We start from the raw sequence: 22398 nt of genomic DNA, 5'->3' as shown, positions 1-22398 counted from the left end.
TACCTTGTAGAGAGGAAGATACAGGAGCTGAAAACCAGGAAGCATTTCCCATATTGTAAGGCCAAAAAGATCTATAAAGTCATGCAGCCTTCAATAGTCACTACTTCCTTCGCTATAGCTAAAAGCCTATTCCAAAAGCCAATGCCTATATCAAATGAAAGTTGCTAGTGTCAGTACTACTACCTGCCTTTATCATAGCACTTGTAAAGGTTCTTTTATGTCAGAGCGTATAGCTACTCCCAGAATGTCAGAAAAAGCCTGGCACGTGCAAAGACAGACCAGCACTGCCACTGTCACTCCTAAAAGGCCTTCCCAGGCAAAAAAAGGGAAGCTTCAGCAACATACACAAACAGGTAGTAAACTGCCAGACCATGTTGACATCATTTGACCTGACAGCTTCAGAGCCAGTGGAATACGAATTCTGCCTGTGGCAACCATCTCACCCCAAGACTCAGCCTCCACTTGTGGCAGGCTCCCCAGCCCATTAGAGAGACTGGGTTAATGGTTGAAAGTACATGTTTGCCTACTACAGTGGAATATCAATAGGTTCAGGATGTGTGTGGAGGAACTGCAGCTTCTAGCACACAAACAGTCTCTGTGTTTATGTTTACAAGAAACACATTTAAGAAGCTACTTGTGCCCCTGTGATATGGGGCTGTACCCACCACCGCAAGGATGACATGACTGGGGAAAGAGCCAGGGGAGGGGTCTCTACGATTGCCAATAACACACACCACTTCTCTGCTCTCTCCTTGGCTACTGACCTACAAGCAGTTACAGTAGAGGTTAATGTGGGTCAGAGGATCACTGTCTGTCACTGTATTTACCTCCACAACATGCGATAGCTTCTGAGGCTCTCATACATCATATAGAAGAACTTCCCCGACCATTTCTCCCACTGGGAGAAGTAATGTATTGTGGGGCTTGAACTCTACTTGTCCTAGGGACCTTTTGGAGAACTTCATGGTGTCTCAGGAGCTGTGGATCCTCAACATAGAAAATCTCACTCATTTTCATGGTGCCACTGGTTGTCGTCACCCATCGAGCTCTCTTTCTACTTTCCAGCTCTAGCAGATCCACTCAGTGGGAAGCAACTGATGACCTTCATTCCAGTACCACTCTCCTCTCCAGATCCACCTACTGGATGGAGCTGTACTTGAAAAGAAGCCACTGAAATGGATGGTCAGTGAAGCTTACTGGATGCCATTCAGCAGCTGGCTGTGTTTGAACACCAAGGTAGCATCCAGGAATGGGGGGACCACATCACATGTGTGATCCACCATGCCGCTGACCTGCCTATCCTGAAGTCGTCAAGTCATCTTCGAAGGCAACCTGTACCTTGGTGGAATGATGGATGCCACACAACTATCTGGGTCAGGCATGTGGCTCTGTGATGATTTAACTGCTGTCCAACAGTAGAAAACCTTACAACCTTTACAGTTGGGAGGGCAAAAGCATGACACATAATGAAGGAGAGCAAGAAAAGGTCGTGGCATGCATTCAGGTGTTTTGCATAATGCCTGGGGACATTGCACAGGCGAAGACATAGCCTTTGGCTATGACTACTGCTACTGCCAGCGTGGATCCAGCATCGTGCCACTACCGTGTGACCATGGAGAGTGCCAAAGTCCAACAATTCTGAGTCTTACAACCGCCCTTACTCCATGTTTGAGCTGGATATGGTACTGTCTGAGGCTCGTGATACAGTGCCTGGTCGTGACCATCCGTTACAGGATGCTTCGACATTTGAAAGCTGAGTTGAAGGAAATCATCCGTGGCTGTTTTAATTTGATATAGCAGGCAGACCACTTTTCCAACTTGTGTAGAGAGGCAATTCTGATACCTTTCCTGAAAGCAGAAAAGGATCAAATGTGTCCCAGTAGTTACTGGAGTGTTGCACCGGAGCTGTGCAGCAAAGACACTGGAGTGAATGGTTAACTGTCATCTGGCCTGGATGTTAAAGATCAGGCGCTCCTTAGATGCTCTGAGTGTGGATTCAGGAGATGTTGATCCACTGTTGACAACCTAACACTGCCAGAGGTGACTGTCCAGCAGGCTTTCCTATCCAAACAGCATTGTATAGATACATTCTTTGACATCAGTAAGGTGTACGACACTACTTGGAGACACAAAATTCTAAGACAGATGCAGCAATGGGGCTTTTGCAGCCATCTCTCCATCTTCATTTGATTCTTCTTATCTAAAGACTTCTTTGGGTACTGAAATGGTGAAATGCTGTCAAATAGTTTTGAGCAGGAGAATGGTGTTCCCCAGGGCAGTGTTTTAAGTGTTGCCCTCTTGGCCATAACCATGAACAGTATAACCTTTCTGGTAAGGAGTCCTGTACAACACTCATTATTTGTGGACAATTTTGCAGTTTTGTGTTCCTCCTCCAAACCACAACAATGACTCATCAGTTGCAACTTACAGTGCAGAGGTTGGCAGAGTGGGCTTCTAAGCTGGGTTTTCAGTTTTCTGCAGAATAGTGTGTGTGTTCATTTTAATCATTCTTGTTGTATTTCTAATTTACCTGACTTATATGTGAGGGAAACCATTCTACATCTTAAAGACTGTGTGAGGTTTCTGGGCTTCATTTTTTATTCCAGAATGTTGAGGTTACCACACTGGAGGACCTGAAAGCCAGGACGCTGTAGGCAGTGAACATCTTAATGTGTGTTAGCCATAGGTCTTGGGGAGTGGACAGGGCATGTCTGCTCCAGTTTTATAGTGCTTTAGCACAATTGTGGCTAGACTTTCTTACCTGAAGATTATTGTTGCTATCCACTATGAATGGATCAGGTTCGTCATGGTTGCTTACAGGACTTGCCCCACACTGGGTTTCCATGCTGACACTGGGGATCCACCACTCACTATCTGGTGGTAACTCCTCCTGGTGCGGCTGGCATGTAAGTTCCTTGCTTCTCCCAATTCATCAGCAAATCATACTGTTTGCTTGTGTGTGTATGTACTGCCTTTTTTCCAACTGTCCATGAGCAACAAGGCTGTTTGTGATCCACATGAAGCATGTGCTGGAGTCACTTGGTGTGGACCAAGTACAACTGGAAACCATGGCTTTAACTAACTGCTAGCTTGGTTACTGCAGAGGCCCAGAGTAATTTTAGATTTACTGCAGTATATAGAGGCTATAATTCTGCATTTCTTTTTAATACATTATTTTATGACATTTTAACTAAGCATTACAACTATGTTGTGTATTTACAGACAGATTTAAACATTGGGACTCCATTGTTTGCTCTCTTGTTTACTCTGATTGTGTCATCAAGACCTGACTGCCTCAAGACTTTACTGTCTTTGATGAAGAATTATACACAATCTTACTGGCAGTGGAGCAGATGAGATGTATTGTGAATGCTAAATTCCTCATCTGCTCCAATTCCCTGAATGTGCTTCACTCTCTAATGATGGTATCCAGCAGATAATATAGTCAGCAACACCCAGGACCTACAAAGACTGGGGTAGGAGATGTCTTTCCACTGGGTGCCAGGGCACATGGGTTTCAATGGGAATGAAATGACAGATTTAGCAGCCAAGGAGGCATGCTGTGATCCTCAGATACTTCAGTGTGCTACCTACCTACATAGTATCACCTTTTGATGCTGAGGTAGAGTTATGCATCAATGGGAAGAAGGGCTGGAAACAACAGGCAAGCTGCATCTAGTAAAGTCCACAACACAGCTATGGCATACCTCCTTCCAACCACGCAGACAGGATTAGGTCCTTCTTACTCATCTTTGAATGGGACACAGCCCTATGATACTTAGGGTGGTGTTCCAGTGAGAGGACCCTTCTCATAGCACAGTGGTTAGCACTCGGGACTCACATTGGGGAGGACGATGGTTCAAACCCATGTCTGGCAATGCCAGTTTGGGTTTTCCATGATTTCCCTAAACTGCTTCAGGCAAATGCCAGGATGGTTGCTTTGAAAGGGCACAACCACTTTTCTTCTCCATCATTTGTAATTTGAGCTTGTGCTCCATCTCTAATCACCACATTGTCAACAGGATGTTCGATACTAATTTCCTCCTCTAACTGAGGGCTCCACTCATGTGTGTTGCTTGTGGCATGTACATCACAATACACCATATTTTAGTAGACTGTATTTTGTAGTCAAACAAAAGGCAGCAGCTCACTTGCCAACTGATTTGCCCTTTATTTTAAATGACAATGACAGGAATGTGATACTTTTAAAGTTTTGTACAATGTGTGACTTGTTCTCTAAAATTTTAGGACAACAGTTTTAAGGTGTTGTTAGGGTGGCTGGCTCCTACGTATTTCTTGTAAGTGATCAGTCAGTCACATATTCTTGTGAATCTATTTTAGTTTTCCTGTTGTCTTCCTTGTGTTTTAACTGACAGTTTTAGAGCATGTGCCATTTTTAAAGCTCTCTTGCATAGTGTGAGTGAGTGATGTTGTGCGGGTGATCATGGGTTAGACTGAGAGAAAGTGTGATTTTTTTAATATACATTTACTAATCTCCATATGGGTGCTGCTAATCTCATCAGTTAGCACCCCTAACCCATAAACACAGACAATCTTTTCACAATCTGTACCCAGAATCTCCTCCCCCAATCCTCCTGCCAACATGGTGCTATATCTTCAATTTGTGCCCAGGTAAGTGTGCTGGTGGCACCTCTGCTGTTCCTCTGCCTGCCCCCAAAGTCAATTTGTTGTGGGATATCTCCTTCCTTAAAGGATCACAGTTCATATGCTGGCAAAAAGACACTTATTTAACTGGTTGCCAACTTATATAAAGAAAATCCATGGAATTCTTTTTAAGTACAAGTTAAAACAGTTATTAATTAGGAGATGTATATACTCAATGATTTCTGAACTCCATTTTCTATGTTACTACTTTACTAGATCAAGTATATTTGCAGTAGTAAATTTACTTAATGATATCCAAACCATAATATTTTATGTGCTATTGTTTCACATATGTTCCATCATATTTATAGTATGACTTTATTAATGTGATGTTAATTAAATAAATATGATGACCAAGGCTGTAAAGTTATTTTGGACTAATAAGAATTATTATTATTTATGTCAATTTAAGAAACTGTTACTTTATGGTACTAATCATAAGGCTGCAATGGAATCCAAGAGATCAAAATTTTAATATTAACTGCTTACATCATGAATTATTTTTACAGAAAAATATGCACAGTTCTCATGAATGTATACTGAAGATGTCACACCTTTACATTTTAAGTCAGGTGATGTACTCGGCTGAGGAAAACCTTTGCAGGTTGGTGGAATAAATTCTTAAATACAACATGTTTGCCAAACATTAGATTTTCTTATGCTTTCTTCACATTCTGGCAATTAAACTCTGAAATACTTTATGAACATATGAGTAATCTTACCTTTCTTCCTATGTAATGTAACAGGGATATAAACTTGTCTATAAGAATACAGATTCTTGTGAATCTTTTTCATTCATGTGTTTCACATGTATGACATTTTTAAACCGGGAACATGGGAGTTGAGATGGGGAAGTCTCAATATAGCGGCATATCGGCCTGTGTGTAGTAGAAAGGAGTTTCGTGCCTCCCTCTTTTTTTCCCCTGAGAACCTGTGTGTGTGTGTGTGTGTGTGTGTGTGTGTGTGTGTGTGTGTGTGTGTGTGTACCTTAACAGTTTCAGTTCATTTTTTAAAGTATCCGAAAAACACATTATGCATACAGACCATAAAAATCTAAAATTTCTTCATTTGCTGGAATGAAATAAACCACTTGTTGCCAGTTAGTGCACAAAATAGATTTGCACTATCAGATGCAAGGTTTTGTACTTTTAAGGTCAAAGAGGAAGATGGAGAGAAAGGAGCTCCCTGGAAAATATCAGAAAGTACATGTAGGTCCTTAGGTTAAAAGGGACACAGCAACAATGTCAAAACTGTAACAATTTGCCATATATTTGTCTTCTTTTCTCTTTCTCCATAACTACAAAAATAGTGTGGTTTGTGAATCCTCTGTAAACAAACTCTTGTTTCTAATGAATAGGTATTTGCATGTCATCTGTAAGTTGGCAAATTTTGGCATGGGCTCTTTCTGTACAGAGAAGATGAATTCTAGTAAGCTATAAACTCATGGGAGGGCCCAGCTGGACAGCGAGTGGCTGTAGGTGGGAGGCAGGTAACACTCAAACACAATAACAATGATGTCTGGGAAAAGCCTTTGGAAACTAGTATTCTGGAGGCAGGAGATGGCTTCTATTCTGAGCTCAGCATACTCTGGTGAATGATGGAGCAGATTTGTATTGAGTGAATATATAAGTATATGTGGCAGATAAAATAAATAATAGGGAAATATACCAACACAAAGAGGGTAAAAGGACAGAATTGCTGATAGTAACGCCTTTACTTTGGAACAATTACTTTAGAAATTACACTATATGAAGTGCTCTGACTCTATTAAAAGTTATATCTTTATTAATATTAATCAGATTGTGACAAACCAGAAGTCAGTGATTAGCTTCTGTTAAGAGCAATCTGTTTAGCTGCACAGCACTTACATGCAATACCTGACACAGGTACCATAGTGTGAGGTGGTAGAATAATAGAATTAATTATCTTATTGCCACTTAGGGGTAAGGTACAGATTGACACTTGGCAACATGCCATTCTAAGACCACAATAACAATATAAATCAAAATCAGAAGATGCAGCTGATTCATATTTAAGTGGATAAGTTGTTGATTAATTATGACACAGTTAAATATGCAAATTAGGAGAAAATGATGGTGAATAACTCACATCCGAATACAAGATGAGAAATAGAAGACAATTTCCTTTCAGGACAACACTGAACACTTATGAATATTTTGTCTTGTATGCACATTTAATTTGTTTTATAAATTATGCAATTTCAGAACAAATAGTTAATAGCATGTAACTTGGTTACCAATCATTCTGGAGACATCCACTTACTATTAATTGTTTTGTTTCATTAGTATGCATGTGTAGACTATATTAATGAATGATTAACAATTTAAATAATTTATGCTGTACTTGTGAGATGCAAAAAAATGGAAATGAGCGTATGGCATCAGTGACCAGGAGTTCCCAGGCGGGAAGTTCGAGTGCCAAGTGCAGGTCTTATTGGGTGTGACACCACATTGGGCAACCTGCGCATTGACATTGGGGATGAAATGATGATGAGGACAGCACAACACCCAGTCCCTTAGGGGAGAAAATCTCCCTCCCCAGCCAGGAATCAAACCTGGGGCCCCGAGCATGGCAATCCAATGCGTTGACCATTCAGCTAATGGGGCGGATGTTGATATGTGATGTTGGGTCTAGGGAGAGTCTATGGGAGGACAGGAAGCCATGAGTGCAGGTAGTTGTGGTCAGTGGGGGCAGTTAGCATGAGAGCGGGGTGGTGACCAGTTGTGTGGTAAGAAGGGTCAGCAGTTTGTTGTGGCAGTTGTGTTTTGTATGGTAGCTACCACATGATGAACAGTGACCTGAGGGGCAAATTGCCCACTTTAATGAACCGTATAGAAGTATGGAGATATTTAATGTCAGTGACATTGTGAATTATGTTTAGATTTGCAGCTGGTTTGACCAGTGAATTTGGGTGACAGAATTCTAGCAGGATTATTAGCTGTTCATTGAATAATCTGTGTTGGGTGGATATGTGAATTTGTTTTGTTTTACAAAGGAATAATTCATGCCAGTTTTGTGGTGCACCTGCTCTGATAAGACTCAAGATCTGTTGTCTCAAAGGAATGTGTAATTAGGCTGAACTTCAATTAGACACAATAAACTTTTATTGAAATATAGAAGATCTCATGTGACACCTAAATCATTTTATGGACTAATCCACATCTAATGAAATTTCACAGACTTTCAGCAAGACACTGCAGACCTACACTTTAAGGGAACACATAATTAAAGCAGTGTGCAATACCCCTAAGAGCCATAGTATTCAGTATGTTTAAATGCTATGCTGGAAATATACGAGGGTTATTCCAAAAGTAAGGTCCGATTCGCCGTAACTATTGAAATTTGGCGCCAATGGCAAAACACGCATGCGCGCCGACTCCCGGCAAGCCTTGCGCGTCAAACGCCGCCATTCGCTTTGTTACTGTTGCTGAGTGTAGTTCACAGTGTCACTTTACAATGTTTAAGACAATTGATCAGCCCGCCGATTGTGAAGTAAGGGCAGTGATACGGTTTTTGTCTGCAAGAAACAATTCAGCGGCGGAAATCCATCGGCAGATTACTGAAGTGTACGGTCCTAACATAATGAGCGACAGTAAAGTGCGCAAGTGGGTGCGAGCTTTTAATGAAGGACGGGATAATGTGCACGATGAACCACAGTGTGGCCGACCATCAGTGATTTCAGACGATTTGGTCAATGCGGTTGACAAAAAAATTCGTGAAGATCGCCGATTCACTATTACAGACGTAGACATGCATTTTCCGAATGTGAGTAGAACAACTTTGTACAGAATTGTGTCTGAACATTTGCAGTTTCACAAATTGTGTGCCCGTTGGGTTCCCAGGCTGCTTACTGAGCCCCAACGAATGAAAAGAATGGCTTTTGCTCTTGATTTTTTGGAGCGATATCATAAGGAAGGTGACAGTCTTTTAAACAATGTTGTCACAGGGGATGAGACATGGGTTTCTCACATCACTCCAGAGTCTAAACGTCAGTCAATGCAATGGCGTCACACGTCATCGCCAGTCAAGGTCAAGGCAAAGCAGACAATCTCAACACGTAAGGTTATGGTGACTGTGTTCTGGGATAGACGTGGAGTATTGTTAGTCGACTTTATGGAGAGAGGAACAACGATTAATAAAGCCGCCTACTGCGCTACCCTGACTAAACTTCGACGTGCAATCCAGAATAAGCGACGTGGTCTTTTGTCGTCTGGAATCTTGTTGTTGCATGACAATGCCAGACCCCACACTGCAAATGAAACGCAAGCTCTGATCAAGAAATTTGGATGGGATTAGATGGACCATCCTCCTTACAGTCCGGACCTGGCGCCAAGTGATTTCCACCTGTTCCGTTACTTAAAGGAGTTTCTCGGCGGCAAGCGCTTCGACACAGATGATGAAGTGAAAGAAGCAGTTAAGGACTGGTTATCGTCACAGGCGGCCGATTTCTATAACATGGGCATTCAAAAGCTTGTTGAACGATGTGACAAATGTTTAAATAAGTATGGAAGTTATGTAGAAAAATAGATAAAGATGTAAGGAATGTAAATAAAACAATTGTTTTGAAAAAACATTTTAGTTTTGATTTTTTTTATAACCGGACCTTACTTTTGGAATAACCCTCGTAAGTTTAGCAATTTTGCAGCTGAAGCCAGTGTGTCAGCTTGTACTTCATAATATTCTTATTTTCATTTTTTTTGTCATTTGCTATTGTGTGTTAATTTGAGAAAACATTGATTCAAATAACAAAAGCCATAGTACTTTATGCTGTAAATAATTCTTGGGGAGATAATAGACTCTTTTTCAAAATCCCAGATTTTCTAAAGAAAATGAAGCATTACTACCTTTATGAATTACTGTTGTCAGTAGAAGTGTTTGAATACCTAATCAGTATGAAATAAGTGCCCTGAAACTGACCACAGTAGTATTGTTAATCCAAACTGTTTCACCAATAGTATGAATAAATTAATAGTGGGTTAATATAAATTGTGTTTATGATTAAATGTGAATCAAAACAAATTATATACATCTTTTTTCACTGCATATTTTTTTACACAGCTCAAAACAAAGAAAATACTGACATTTATTCCTCTTTCTCTTTGTGTGCCATCCCAACTCGCTGTTCATCTGGATCAAATTTCATACTGTATGAGAGACTGTGATAACTTGGCACATAGTGTTAAAACTTGTTGCTTGTAGTTAAGCATTTGTTAAAATGTGCAGGCATTTAAGCTAACTTATTTTTGTTAAAAATTAAATAGGAACTATTTATTCATCATATTGGAACCATTCAAGATACACATCCATATTTTCATCACAGATTCTGCGCATGAGTTCATTATTATGATGTTTGTTGATCCCCTGGCAGCACCATATCCTGATAACAGCTAGTTCATTGTCCAAGTCAAGAAGATAATGGAGACTTTGGTTTGTAAGCCCATGGCAGTGGTCCAGAGTTACATGTGAAATATTCTTCATTGGATTGATCTGGAAAAAAAAATCAGCAGCATAATATCCAGTTATTGCTATTGTTAGTTTTTAACTATTCAATGAACTTTCACAGAAACTGTTCTCACATCTGAATGGTAAACAATCTTTACTGGGAAAAATGTCACTGCAAGTTAAAGGGTGTAAAGATGTTAGAAATTTAGTGCAGTGTCTCAGAAATAGGTCACCACAGTTGTATACTGGAGAATATTGTTTATATTACTATTGCAGAATTTTTGTTTGTACTAGGACTTGCCTTGAACAGTCTTTGTGAACAGTTGGAAATTTCACCTTCCCAAAAAGTAGTATTGTCCTTCAGGAATTAAAAAATTACACTACATATAAAGAGCAAGTAATTGGCAGAAAGACAGGAGGAAATCAAGCTGTTACATAATAAATTTTAGTAGATAGAATCCTCATTTCTAAAATGATTGGATCACACATTACCTACAGGTGTTTCATTATGTAATGTGTGAGTTATTTGCTGGACAAGGGAGCATTTTGGTATTTCTGTAGGATGATTCCATGATGACGTTACAAACTTTCAGGGATGATGGAGAAGGGTAAATGTATCAGTTTGAGTTAAAGGACTCTAGTCCAGAAATGATTGAGTTGAACGTCATAAGTGGAAATTTTTCTAATACCTTTACCTCTGACAGTCAAATACATGTGCCAGTACTGCTGTTGTTAAGACTGGGGTAGGCATCTTTCAGAGGTGGTAGTATAGACCAAAATTAGAAAAAGTCTAGTAAACATCAGCTCTAAAATGCATACCTTAAGAGCTACTGTGAAAAACATCTCATCTACTGAGCAAGTGCCAATACCTCTTAAAGTATGCATTTTAGAGCCCATATTTACTGAACTTTTTTCTTTGTTTTGATCCACACTGTTTCCTCCAAAACTTTGGAAATCAGATAGTCTGTAGTAGAAGTGATGTGTTTCACAATATTGAAGATCAACAAGTGCTCATAACTTTTGATGGTGGTAAGTTCCTATAGGACCAAACTGCTAAGGTTATCGGTCTAGCTTTTGAGGTATGTATTTTACAGCGCATGGTTACTAGACTTCTTTTTCCTTGTTTAGGTCCATCTACCACCTCTGAAAGTTGCCTATCCTACAATCTTAGAAATAACAGTACTGGTAAAAGTATTCCACTGACAGAGATATTAGAATGGTTGTTGCTTATAACTTTTGACTTGGTTTTTCTGGACCAGGGTCCCTTACCTCAAGTAGGTACATCTACCCTTCTTTATCATCTGTAAAAGTTTGTGACATCATCACTGACTCACCCTGTATATGTACACTGATGGAAAAAAAATTGCAGAGCCAAGAAGGAGTTGTGCAACATAAACGAAAGTTGGAAGATGTGTTTCTACATCTGAAAGATAATGTTCATTCAAATTTTACATGAGTTGCAGAAGAGTGGCCCTAGTAGCACCACTATGAGGATGCAAATCAGGTTTGCTTTAAACACATGCTATAATGGCCACAAGCACTAGTTACCTTTGACATTGGACATAATGGGTTGTTGACAGTCAAGAATGCTTTTAAGGCAACAAAGATGCCATTATCAACACCACACTGACTTTGAATGAGGACATGTAATAGGACTATGAGAAGCGGGATGTTCCTTCTGCGATACTCTAGGAAGACTTGTCAACAATGTAGCCACTGTACATGATTGCTGGCAGCAATGGTCATGAGAATGTATGATCGTAAGAAAACTGGGCTCCAGATGGCCACATAACACTACTGCAAGGGAAGACCATCAGCCTATGACTGTGGCACATTGTACTGCATCTGCAGCAGCAATTTGAGAAGCAGTTGGCACCACAGTGACACATCAAACTGTTACAAATTGGTTACTTCAAGGACAGCTCTGAGCCAGACACCTTTGAGCATGCAGCCCGTTGAGCCCAAACCACGGCCATTTGCGTACTTCAGTGGTGTCAAGCGAGAGCTCACTGGAGGGCAAGGTGGAGGTCTGTTGTGTTTTCTGATGAAAGCTGGTTATACCTCAGTGCCAGTGATGGCCATGTGTTGGTTAGGAGGGGGTCAGTTGAGGGCCTGCAACCATCCTGTATACATTCTAGACACACTGGACCTACACCTGGAGTTATGGTCTGGGATACGAATTTGTATGACACCAGAAGCACTCTTGTGGTCATCCCACACACTGTCACTGCATATTTTTGCATCAGTCTGGTGATTTTGACCTGTTGTGCTGCCATTCATGAACAGCATGTCAGGGAGTGTTTTCCAACAGGATAAAGTGCATCCACATACCACTCTAGTAACCCAAAATGCTCTATAGTGTGTTGATATGTTGCCTTGGCCTGCTTGATCACCAGATCTATCTCCAATTGAGCACATTGGGACATCATTGGATGACAATTCCAGCATCATCCACAACCAGCATTAACTGTCACTGTATTGACTGAGCAAGTGCAACAAGCATGGAACTCCATCCCACAAACTGATATCTGACAACTGTAAAATGCAATGCATGCATTTTACACACTTGAATTCATCATACTGGCAGTTACACTGGTTATTAATGTACCAGCATTTCACATTTGCAATGGCTTATCTCACCCTTACATTAACCTATGATCTTACAATGTTAATCACTTAAAAATGTTACCTAGACAAATGTATGCCTGAAATTTAATTACTCTACATTAACTATTTTTTGGTGTTGCAATTTTTTTCCATCAATGTATTTATTTATGAAGTAAATGTACTTCAAAGCAGTTAAATGTTTACTATATTTCTACCATTCTTAATAGAACAGATGTTACATTTACATCATGTGCATATATGTGTATGAAAGTACACATTCTGTCTTCAAATGTAATTTTCTGTTGCTTTGAAAATTTACCAGAATGCTTTTTATACAATATTTAGATTTTTGGTTGGAATTCACTATTGATTATAAAATTTTTATTACTGGTCCATTATTTGCATGAAACATTATATGTAGGTAATAACATTAGTACAAAAATGGAAATGACAAAAATTCAAAACACAATATAAACATGACATGGAAAATCATTGCCTACTATTGATGAAGTTAATGAAATCATATCCTAAACTAGAAAGTACTGTGTTGATACCACATAATATGTTTCCAGATAAAACATTGGGGTTAATTCTTAGTTACATGGTCTAATATCTACACACATCAAAAAAAGTTTTGCATCACCTCGGTTCTGAGAGTTCCGGAACCAGTACAGAAAATTGGAATAGAGATCAACATAAACATCATTTCCGCCCTTTTTATTTCTCATGAAAACCACACATTTCATGTTGTACCACCATACAGCGAGACCTTCAGAGGTGGTAGTCCAGATTGCTGTACATACTGGTACCTCTAATACCCAGTAGCGTGTCCTCTTGCACTGATGCATGCCTGTATTTGTCGTGGCATACTATCCACAAGTTCATCAAGGCACTGTTGATCCAGATTGTCCCACCCTTCAACGGCAATTCGGCATAGACCCCTCAGAGTGGTTGGTGGGTCATGTCATCCATAAACAGCCCTTTTCAATCTATCCTAGGCATGTTTGATAGGGTTCCTGTCTGGAGAACATGCTGGCCACTCTAGTCGAGCGATGTCATTATCCTGAAGGAAGTCATTCACAATATGTGCATGATGGGGGCACAAATTGTCATTCATGAAGATGAATGCCTCGCCAATATGCCTGCTGATATGGTTGTACTACCAGCTGGAGGATGGCATTCATGTATTGTACAACCATTACGTCGAATTCCATGACCACCAGTTGCTGGGGGAGGCTAATGCAAAGTTATGCTTGTCCATTGTAGGCAAATCTTGACTGTTTAGGACTAAGCAGTCAGAAGTAGCTTGGCAAAATTTACAGTTTATTTTGCTTCATACTTGGAGGTTCTTGTGTATTGTTATGATTTGCTTTTTGTTTCATCCAGCATCTTAGTCCCACATTTTTACTCAATTACATTCTGTAGTCCTCATTTTCTTTTAATATTTATTCTTGATTCTCTTTTATTATTCACCGTCTTTCTGGTCTCCTCTCAAAGCCTGTTTCATAAATACTTTGTATATTTCTAGTCATTTCCAACCCAATATTAGTTACAGTTTCATTTCTCACATTTAAGTAAGACAATGGAGTCATATTCAGGAGCGTAGTGGTTAAAATGCCCATGTGGCCATCCAGCATTAGGTTTTCTGTGATTTCCCTAAATCCCTTTAATTGAATGCTGGGATGGTTCCTCTGAAATTGCATGGACTATTTCCTTTGCCATTCTTGATTAGTATGAGGTTTTGCTCAATCCCTAATATCTTGATGTTGATGGTACCTTAAACCATTATCTTCCTTTCTTTGTTCTTTCTAAATTGATTGTTCCAATATTTTAGTTGCAGTGGGGCCACAGCATACACAGATTTTCTGAATGACGATAGTGTGCCACAATGGTTGCCATTGTGTGGGTCAAAATACCCCTTTATTTTGTATTCTTCACTGCTGAACATTAACAGTTGTGTACCAGTTTTCAACTTTATAGTATTATCAATTTATCAAACAGACATACTTGACTTTCAGTCAAAACTTATATTCTTCATACACTATTAAAATGCAGTGGAGTGTCCAGGCTTTTTTTTAAAAAAAATAGCATGACACCATGCTTTTCCTGAACAGCTGTGATGTAATACACCACCTAGTAGTAGTTACACATGTAGCTTTCTCTGTGACTGCAATCAGCAGACTTTTGTGGTGTACCCAAATCCAAATGTCCATTGCTTGCAGTTTCCTTTGCAATGGCTTCTCAGGAACTGTCTGAGTGGACCTGAATTCACTGACAGCAGCAATTTCTGTCATATTTGAAACTAGACTGTAATTCAGAAGGTGTGACACTCATCTCCAGTCCCTGTCAGTTAGGCTCTTTCTACGACCACTGTGTTTACACCATCTTAAACGGCTGTGAGTGGTAAGCCATTCCTTGATGACATGTTGTACTATCTGTGATCTGATACACCAACAAATCAGGCAACTTCATTCATGGTATAGTCGTGGGCATGTCCAAGCACTGTAGCTCATTGCTGCGGTCCTGTCACATCTTCATGTTGACCAATCACACTGCACTGATTCCATACAACTGACTGGCACATATGCACCACTTCACTGCTATGACTTGGGTCACCAGTGGAGGGTCACATTACTGCCTCATACCAGTTGTACACCATGTACATGGCACCAAAGTGTCTAGTGGGCTGCCTGAAGGGGCAATTTATATTTTGTCCTGTAAACTTACGTAGCTGGCTGAAGATACATTTAGTACTCCATCTTCATAACCTCTTTCACCCATTGACTCATAGTGTTCTGTAGACAGTATCATAAAGGAGAATCTTCAAGGACATACAAAAATTTATCACAGGGTGGAAAAGAAATGGAGGAACTTATGATAAGTTGAATCTTTGAGTTGGTTGAGGAAGAATGCTTAGTTGGTATAATTGGTAGCACATTGCTTGCTGAAAAGGGATTTATATTCAAATCCTTATCCAGTAAACCATTTTAAATAGTCACATAGATTAATAGTTGTCTAAATTTGTTACAACAGTGGTCTATTTACAATCACCACTGCTAGTTGTCATACAGCTAATAGGAATCTTCAGTCCTTGAACTTAGATAATCAGTTATTTGTAGAAGCAGTGGCTAATCAATTGTCTTTGGTTTTCTTCTGAATTTGCAAGTATTCACAGTTATTCGCTTTCTGTATAATGGAAACTTTATTATGATCATTACAATGTAATACAGAACCAGTGTCAACCATACAAAAGAAGACAAAATGCATATAAAAATTACTTTTTGTATTGTAGCTGTATAAATTACAGTTGCACTGCAACAGATTTTCACTCTTTGCAAATAGCTTCATGAGGGAATACTGGGAAGGAAATGTAACAATATCAATATCTTGGAAAAGGTCTCTGGAAGATGTGCTGTTGTCTACTTTGAGAGTAGAAATGGGTCCAGTATAAAACCACGTGAGTCTTCATGTTTTACATTCCCCTGTGCTGAGTTTAGTTTTATTCATGTTACGCATTTTGTCAATGTACCCATCTGCTTTCTGTCATGAAGGTAAGACTCAGTCCACATGGCTGATGCCATTAATATCACAAATTTAATTTTCCACATAGAATTTTATGGTCTACACAAGCAAACGCCTTCATAATATCATAGAGTATTACAACAGGCAATTTTCTTATTAACTTCCTTCTTATTTCATTCTGGGAGAATGTCAAATGTAAGAGCATATGTGGGTATCTCCACAGAGAGTCACTGATGCACAGTTATAACAATAATATGAGTGGGAATTGAAGAGTTTCTAGCCTAAAAAATAAAGAATGACAGAAATTTCATAACAATAATTTATTTTTCAATATAATCAGTGTTAAATCATCATCCTTTGAGGTCTTTTTTTAGGTTTGGGAAAAGAAAAAAGTCTGATGGAGCCAAATCTGGAGAATATGATGGTGACATAACAATTCAAACCCGCAGTCCTGCAGAGTTTCCAGTGTTGTGAGAGCTTTGTGTGCTGTTGCATTGTCTTGATGCAAAAGAATTCTGCGCCTTTTTTTCTTTATCTCTTCTCTCAAACAGTGCAGGAGGGTGCAATTGAATGATGCATTGAGAGTTACACCCTTTTGCAAGTAATCCATGATAATTACCCCTTCTACATCCCAGAAGACCGACACAATCATCTTACTGGCTAATTTTTCACCCAGAATTTTTTGGGGTAGTGGATGGTGAATGTTTACATTGATGCGGCTGTTGTTTTGTCTCAGGATCAAGGTGGTGAACCCATGTTTTGTTCACGGTCACATACCTTGCAAGAAAGCCGTCTTCATCTGCTTCAGATTGATGGACGATTTCTTCACAACACTGCACATGCTCCCATCTCTGATCTGCATTCAAGTCTTTCGGGACCCACTGAGATAAAACTTTCCGCATTCCCAAAATACGCACAACAATGTCATGAGCATGCCCACAGCAGATTCCAAATGTGGTTTCAATGTGCTGCAATGTTGTTTGATGATCCTGCAAAATTGTATTGTGAATTGCAGTCACTGTTTCATCAGTGGCAATGGTCACAGGTCCCACTTCTTGGTGCATATTTCACACTCGTTATTCCATGTTTGAAGTCGGACACCCAGTTTTTCACTGTAGCATAAGACAAAGAACTGTCTTTAAGTGTATTTCACATTTTCTCTGTTGGCATTATTCCCTTCAGATGAAGATATTCAATCATAGCACAGTTCTTGATTCCCTTGATATTCACCATTTTGCTTACACTACAGTATACAACGCATCCTACCAGCAAAACTAATGAAGCTGGAGCCACGAAATTTGCCTTGCATACCCACAAAGGGTAATAGTGGGTGGTGGTGGTTGTGTGAGACATTACGGTAACTATCTTGGGCTAGAAACTTTTCGACTGCTGCACGTATGTTTGAATTTCCTGTGACAGTTCTTTTTCTTCTTTCTTTTAGAACCTTCAAAGTGATTGACATAGCAGCAGATTTTAAAAGAGGAATATATACTCCTTTATTGACTATTGATGCAGCCCAACCTTGTCCTCTTTTGATAACACAATCTCTTAATTTTTAGATACTTGTTAAAATATTGGTTGCCTAGGATCTTTCTGTAAAGCATTGTTCCAATTCTTCGATATATACATTTGTAGGCCTGCCTTTCTGTGATACTGAATGTTACTTTCGATTAATGGATGTTTTTCTTTCTGACTTGCCAATTTTCCTTGTATTTATAGATTCTGTATATTGAAATAAAATACCATGCTGATGAAATGGTTATATGGTAAAAATTCTTGGAATGAGTATAAGATCATCATTTACCCAAGAAATCATATAATTTTTTGTGATTGATTAACTTTCATATCAATGTTAAGAAATGGCCATCTTGAACTGGTTATTATTGTCTTTCCAACTAAAAATACCTAGAGTGAACTACTTTGCAGCATTAAACTGCCAAAGAAAGGATTGAGAAGCACAAACCACACATGCAGGAACTACAGTTAGTATTGTTAATCCATTAAATATTATACCATCAGTAGCATAATATTTCTTGGTTTATATAAATACAAGAAATTCTTTACCTGTAAAATCTCATTCAGCAATTTGTCAGTAAGGTTCTCACATCCTTTGAACAATATGTTACGTAATGAAGGGCTGAAGAGCAAGAGTTGCCTAAACAGGTTGGGTCCCAAGTCAGCCTGTGGGTCTGACCAGAGCTCAAGAGCCTGCAGCTGATTGAAACATTCAGGACTGGGAGTTCCAATGTCCTCGTATTCTGCGACATTTGAGAGGGCCAGATTTAAGAGTTGTGGGCATGCTCGTCCAATTGCTGAAACCGTCAGAACATAACATTAATGTAAAAAGTGGCTGGTAGATATAGTGCTCTGCAGACTTTATATGTTGAAATATGCCCTTTTGAAATACACCACTAATTTAGGAAATTATGTCATTTATTAATGTCAAACTAGCACAGGATGGCAGCCAGTTTTCAGCAGCACATATTTTGCAGTTTATAGTAAGAAATTTATATCACCCACTCTATAGCTCCATAAACTACCAGGAGGTAGAGAGTCCCAATAGTCCACCAATTAGGTGGGCAACATTATGCATAAAAAATGAGTGAGGCCTACTATTTGCTGTATAACTAAATAAAGTTTTAAAAGATACCAAATCCGACTGAGAAACCACCACATAGGGGAAAGTAAGGTAACTGTAAGTAACTGACCTACTGAAGTTGTAATGAAGTAATTATGGTAGAACTACCGTATGATACATGATCACACGCGCTACAGCTGGAGTACAGTGTCTTCTTTCGATCTCTGAACTGATTTACTCAACCAATTCTAGGGGGATCTACAGTTTAACATGGACTCTGAACAGTGGTGCAAATTGGCATTTTTTGCATATACATGCTATTACCAACTGTGAATAAAGTTACCAGTGGGAAAAAAGAGGCCTTGAAGTGACACCCTGAATAAGACTGAACTTGCAGTCTGTATTTGACCTGCTTCAAGGGATCCAATGATTTTCCTCTACAAAACATGGTCCAAATGATAACATCATACTTTTAGGTTTTAAATTGCTACTAGAGTCTTTCGTGTGTAAGTAACACAATAAGGCTTCTGGGAAAATGTTGACAGTTGTTTACACTAATTACTCTCTTGTCACTTTCCGTTTTCCTCTTTTGCTTGTTATGCTTTTTTTGTACACTAGTACATATTGAGCTTCTCTTTCAATACAATTCATTGTGTGGGACTATCGGTTAAGAATCAGAATTTTGTTACCTCATTATGTACACATAGAGATCATTGATTTAATGTACTGGAGACTTATCAATAAAAGTGAAAAGTGATCTGAGGCACATTCATAGTGTCAAGGAACCTAAATTAATTGTAAGTTAGTTAGTTACATGTTCCATTGATGAATAGCATGGAAAACCGTTGTGGTGTGGAACGTGTCCAATGCACAAGAAATGCGCACAGGAAACAAGGTTTTTTTTGTTTTGTTTTTGTGTGTGTGTTTGTGTTTTTTTTTACATTATAGCGTTATACCTAAATATTTCTATTATCTATCCCATTCCCTTAAATGGCACAAAATGCATATATTATATCTCCAGATTTATTTACTCATATTCAAGAATTCATCTATGGTATAGAAGGAGTTGTCACGGAGGTATGATTTCAATTTGTTTTTGAAACTATTACTGCTGTCTGTCAGACATTTTATTTCATCTGGTAATTTATCAAAAAGTTTTATAGCAGCATATTTTACCCCTTTCTGTGCCAAAGATAGGTTAAGTAAAGGATAGTGTAGGTCTTTCTTTTTTCTGGTATTGTAATCATGAATGTTGCTGTTGATTTTAAGTTGGCCCATGTTGTTGAGAAAAAATTTCATTACTGAGTAAATGTACTGTGAAGCAGTTGAAAGAATTCCTAACCTTTTAAGCAGATGCTTACAAGACGTGTGACTATGAACCCCACACGTTATTCTAACTACACTACTGACCATTAAAATTGCTACACCAAGAAGAAATGCAGGTGATAAATGGGTATTCATTGGACAAATATATTATACTAGAATTGACATGTGATTACATTTTCATGCAATTTTGGTGCATAGATCCCGAGAAATCAGTACCCAGAACAACCACCTCTGGCCGTAATAACGGGCTTGATATGCCTGGGCATTGAGTGAAACAGAGCTTGGATGGCGTGTACAGGTACAGCTGCCCATGCAGCTTCAACACGATACCACAGTTCATCAAGAGTAGTGACTGGCGTATTGTGACGAGCCAGTTGCTCGGACACCATTGACCAGATGTTTTCAATTGGTGAGAGATCTGGAGATTGTGTTGGCCAGGGCAGCAGTCGAACATTTTCTGTATTCAGAAAGGCCCATACAGGACCTGTAACATGCAGTCATGCATTATGCTGCTGAAATGTAGGGTTTCGCAGGGATCGAATGAAGGGTAGAACCACGGGTCATAACACATCTGAAATGTAACGTCCACTGTTCAGAGCAAGCCCATTTGCAGAAAACCAATTAATAACTTTTGCAAAGACCTTATTTGTATCATTTTCTATCGGACTTTCTTTTACTGGATTAATCAGCTTGTATCATCAGTAAACAGTGTCAGTTCAGCATCTTGTTTCACATACTAGGCACGGCCTTTATCTCAACAGGAAGGGGAAGGGTAAATTGGCTGGGGAAATAGCAGGAAAGTTAAAAGGGGGAGGCACTATCATGAGTGGTAAAATACCAGTGGTTATAGGGTTCAGAAAAGACCCTTTTTTAGGGTAGGGGGGACGGAAAGAAAGCAAATTTTAAGAGAGGTTAGAACTGAGAAAAACCTTCAGTTTGAGAAAGAAATCAAAAAACATTATTCCAGCTTATTACATCAGCATAAACAGCTATTGTTAAGAATTTTCAAAAGTCAGCAGATATTTTAACTCTACCCTATTTTAACTCAGTCAATGTGAAATGTCAGCTATCTTTATTGCACCAAAATATTCGAGGACTGAGAAATAAAATTAATGAATTAACTATCTGCATAGATGAATTAGAGTCTTCAAACCCAGCTGACATAATCTGCCTCTCTGAACATCATGTGACCACTGATATAGAACTTTTAAGTGTTACAGGGTTTAGGTTAGCATCTCACTTTTGTGAATCAGAAATGGAGAAAGGAGGAGTTGCCATATTCATCAGGAACTGTCATAAATTTAAGAACATAGACATTCATAAATTTTGCCTAGAACAGCATATGGCAGCATGTGCAACAGAATTAGAATTTCAGAAAAAATCCTTCATAATATTAAGTGTATATCGAGCACCTGCAGGTAACTTTAATCTGTTTGTAAACCACCTTGAAGCTGTACTGGCCCATTTAACAACGAAAAACAAAGAAATAGTGGTTGCTGGTGATTTCAATGTAGATTTCCTTAAAGACTCTCCCAATAAGAACTTATTTGAGTTAGTAACATTATTATTCAACTTAATTCCCACTGTAAAGTTCCCTACTAGGGTAGCCACTTGCTCACAAACAGCCATTGAAAGTCCAGTGAACAAAATTATATTACAAAACCAATAGTCAATGGCCTCTCAGACCATGACATGCAGTTCCTTCCGTTAAATGTTAATACTGAACATGATATAAAATCTGTTAACTCTGAGCTCAAGAGGGTAATCAATAAGCCAAAAATTGATTATTTTAGGATGCTCCTCAGAGACATTCACTGGACTGATGTTTACAGTGCTCATGGCATGAATGAAAAATATAACACTCTTGCTAATAAAGTGCTTACCTTATTTGAACACTGTTTTCCCCCAAAATTTTCCAAGATTAGAGCAAAGTCTACGAAGAACCCATGGATTACTCAAGGAATAGGGGTATCTTGTAAAACAAAAAGAAAACTGCGTCTGTCGATCCGAAACAGTTCCGATGTTGATGCTATAGCGCATTACAAGAAATACTGCAAAATATTAAAGACTATAATACGGACGCCAAAGCATATATATTACAAGGAAAAGATAGACATATCAGATAACAAAATAAAGACAGTATGGGATATAGTGAAGGAGGAGACCTGTAGAACCAGACACGAAGAGGAACAAATAGCATTAAGAGTAAATGATGCACTGGTGACAGATGTGTATAG

At 39.0% G+C, this 22398-nt stretch overlaps 1 protein-coding gene across 2 annotated transcripts in view; it reads right to left on the bottom strand.

Moving 5' to 3' along the window:
• Nucleotides 1-5601: 5601 nt before the first annotated feature.
• The window catches only part of LOC126469954 (uncharacterized), a 676617-nt gene continuing 659820 nt past the window's right edge, over nt 5602-22398 (bottom strand). The window contains exons 6-7 of one of the 2 annotated variants that reach the window (XM_050097364.1): nt 18322-18569; nt 5602-10173 (exon numbers count right to left, since the gene is read on the bottom strand). In XM_050097364.1, the coding sequence (XP_049953321.1) occupies nt 9955-10173; nt 18322-18569 (467 nt within the window). In that variant the 3' untranslated portion in view covers nt 5602-9954. The remainder of the gene's footprint in view (nt 10174-18321; nt 18570-22398) is intronic. The other variant, XM_050097366.1, reaches the window with a different exon arrangement.

Source organism: Schistocerca serialis, chromosome 3 (assembly GCF_023864345.2).
Source record: "Schistocerca serialis cubense isolate TAMUIC-IGC-003099 chromosome 3, iqSchSeri2.2, whole genome shotgun sequence".
Taxonomy (NCBI): domain Eukaryota; kingdom Metazoa; phylum Arthropoda; class Insecta; order Orthoptera; family Acrididae; genus Schistocerca; species Schistocerca serialis.
The sequence above is the reverse complement of the archived record's forward strand: the minus strand, read 5'-3'. Positions and strand labels throughout refer to the sequence as shown.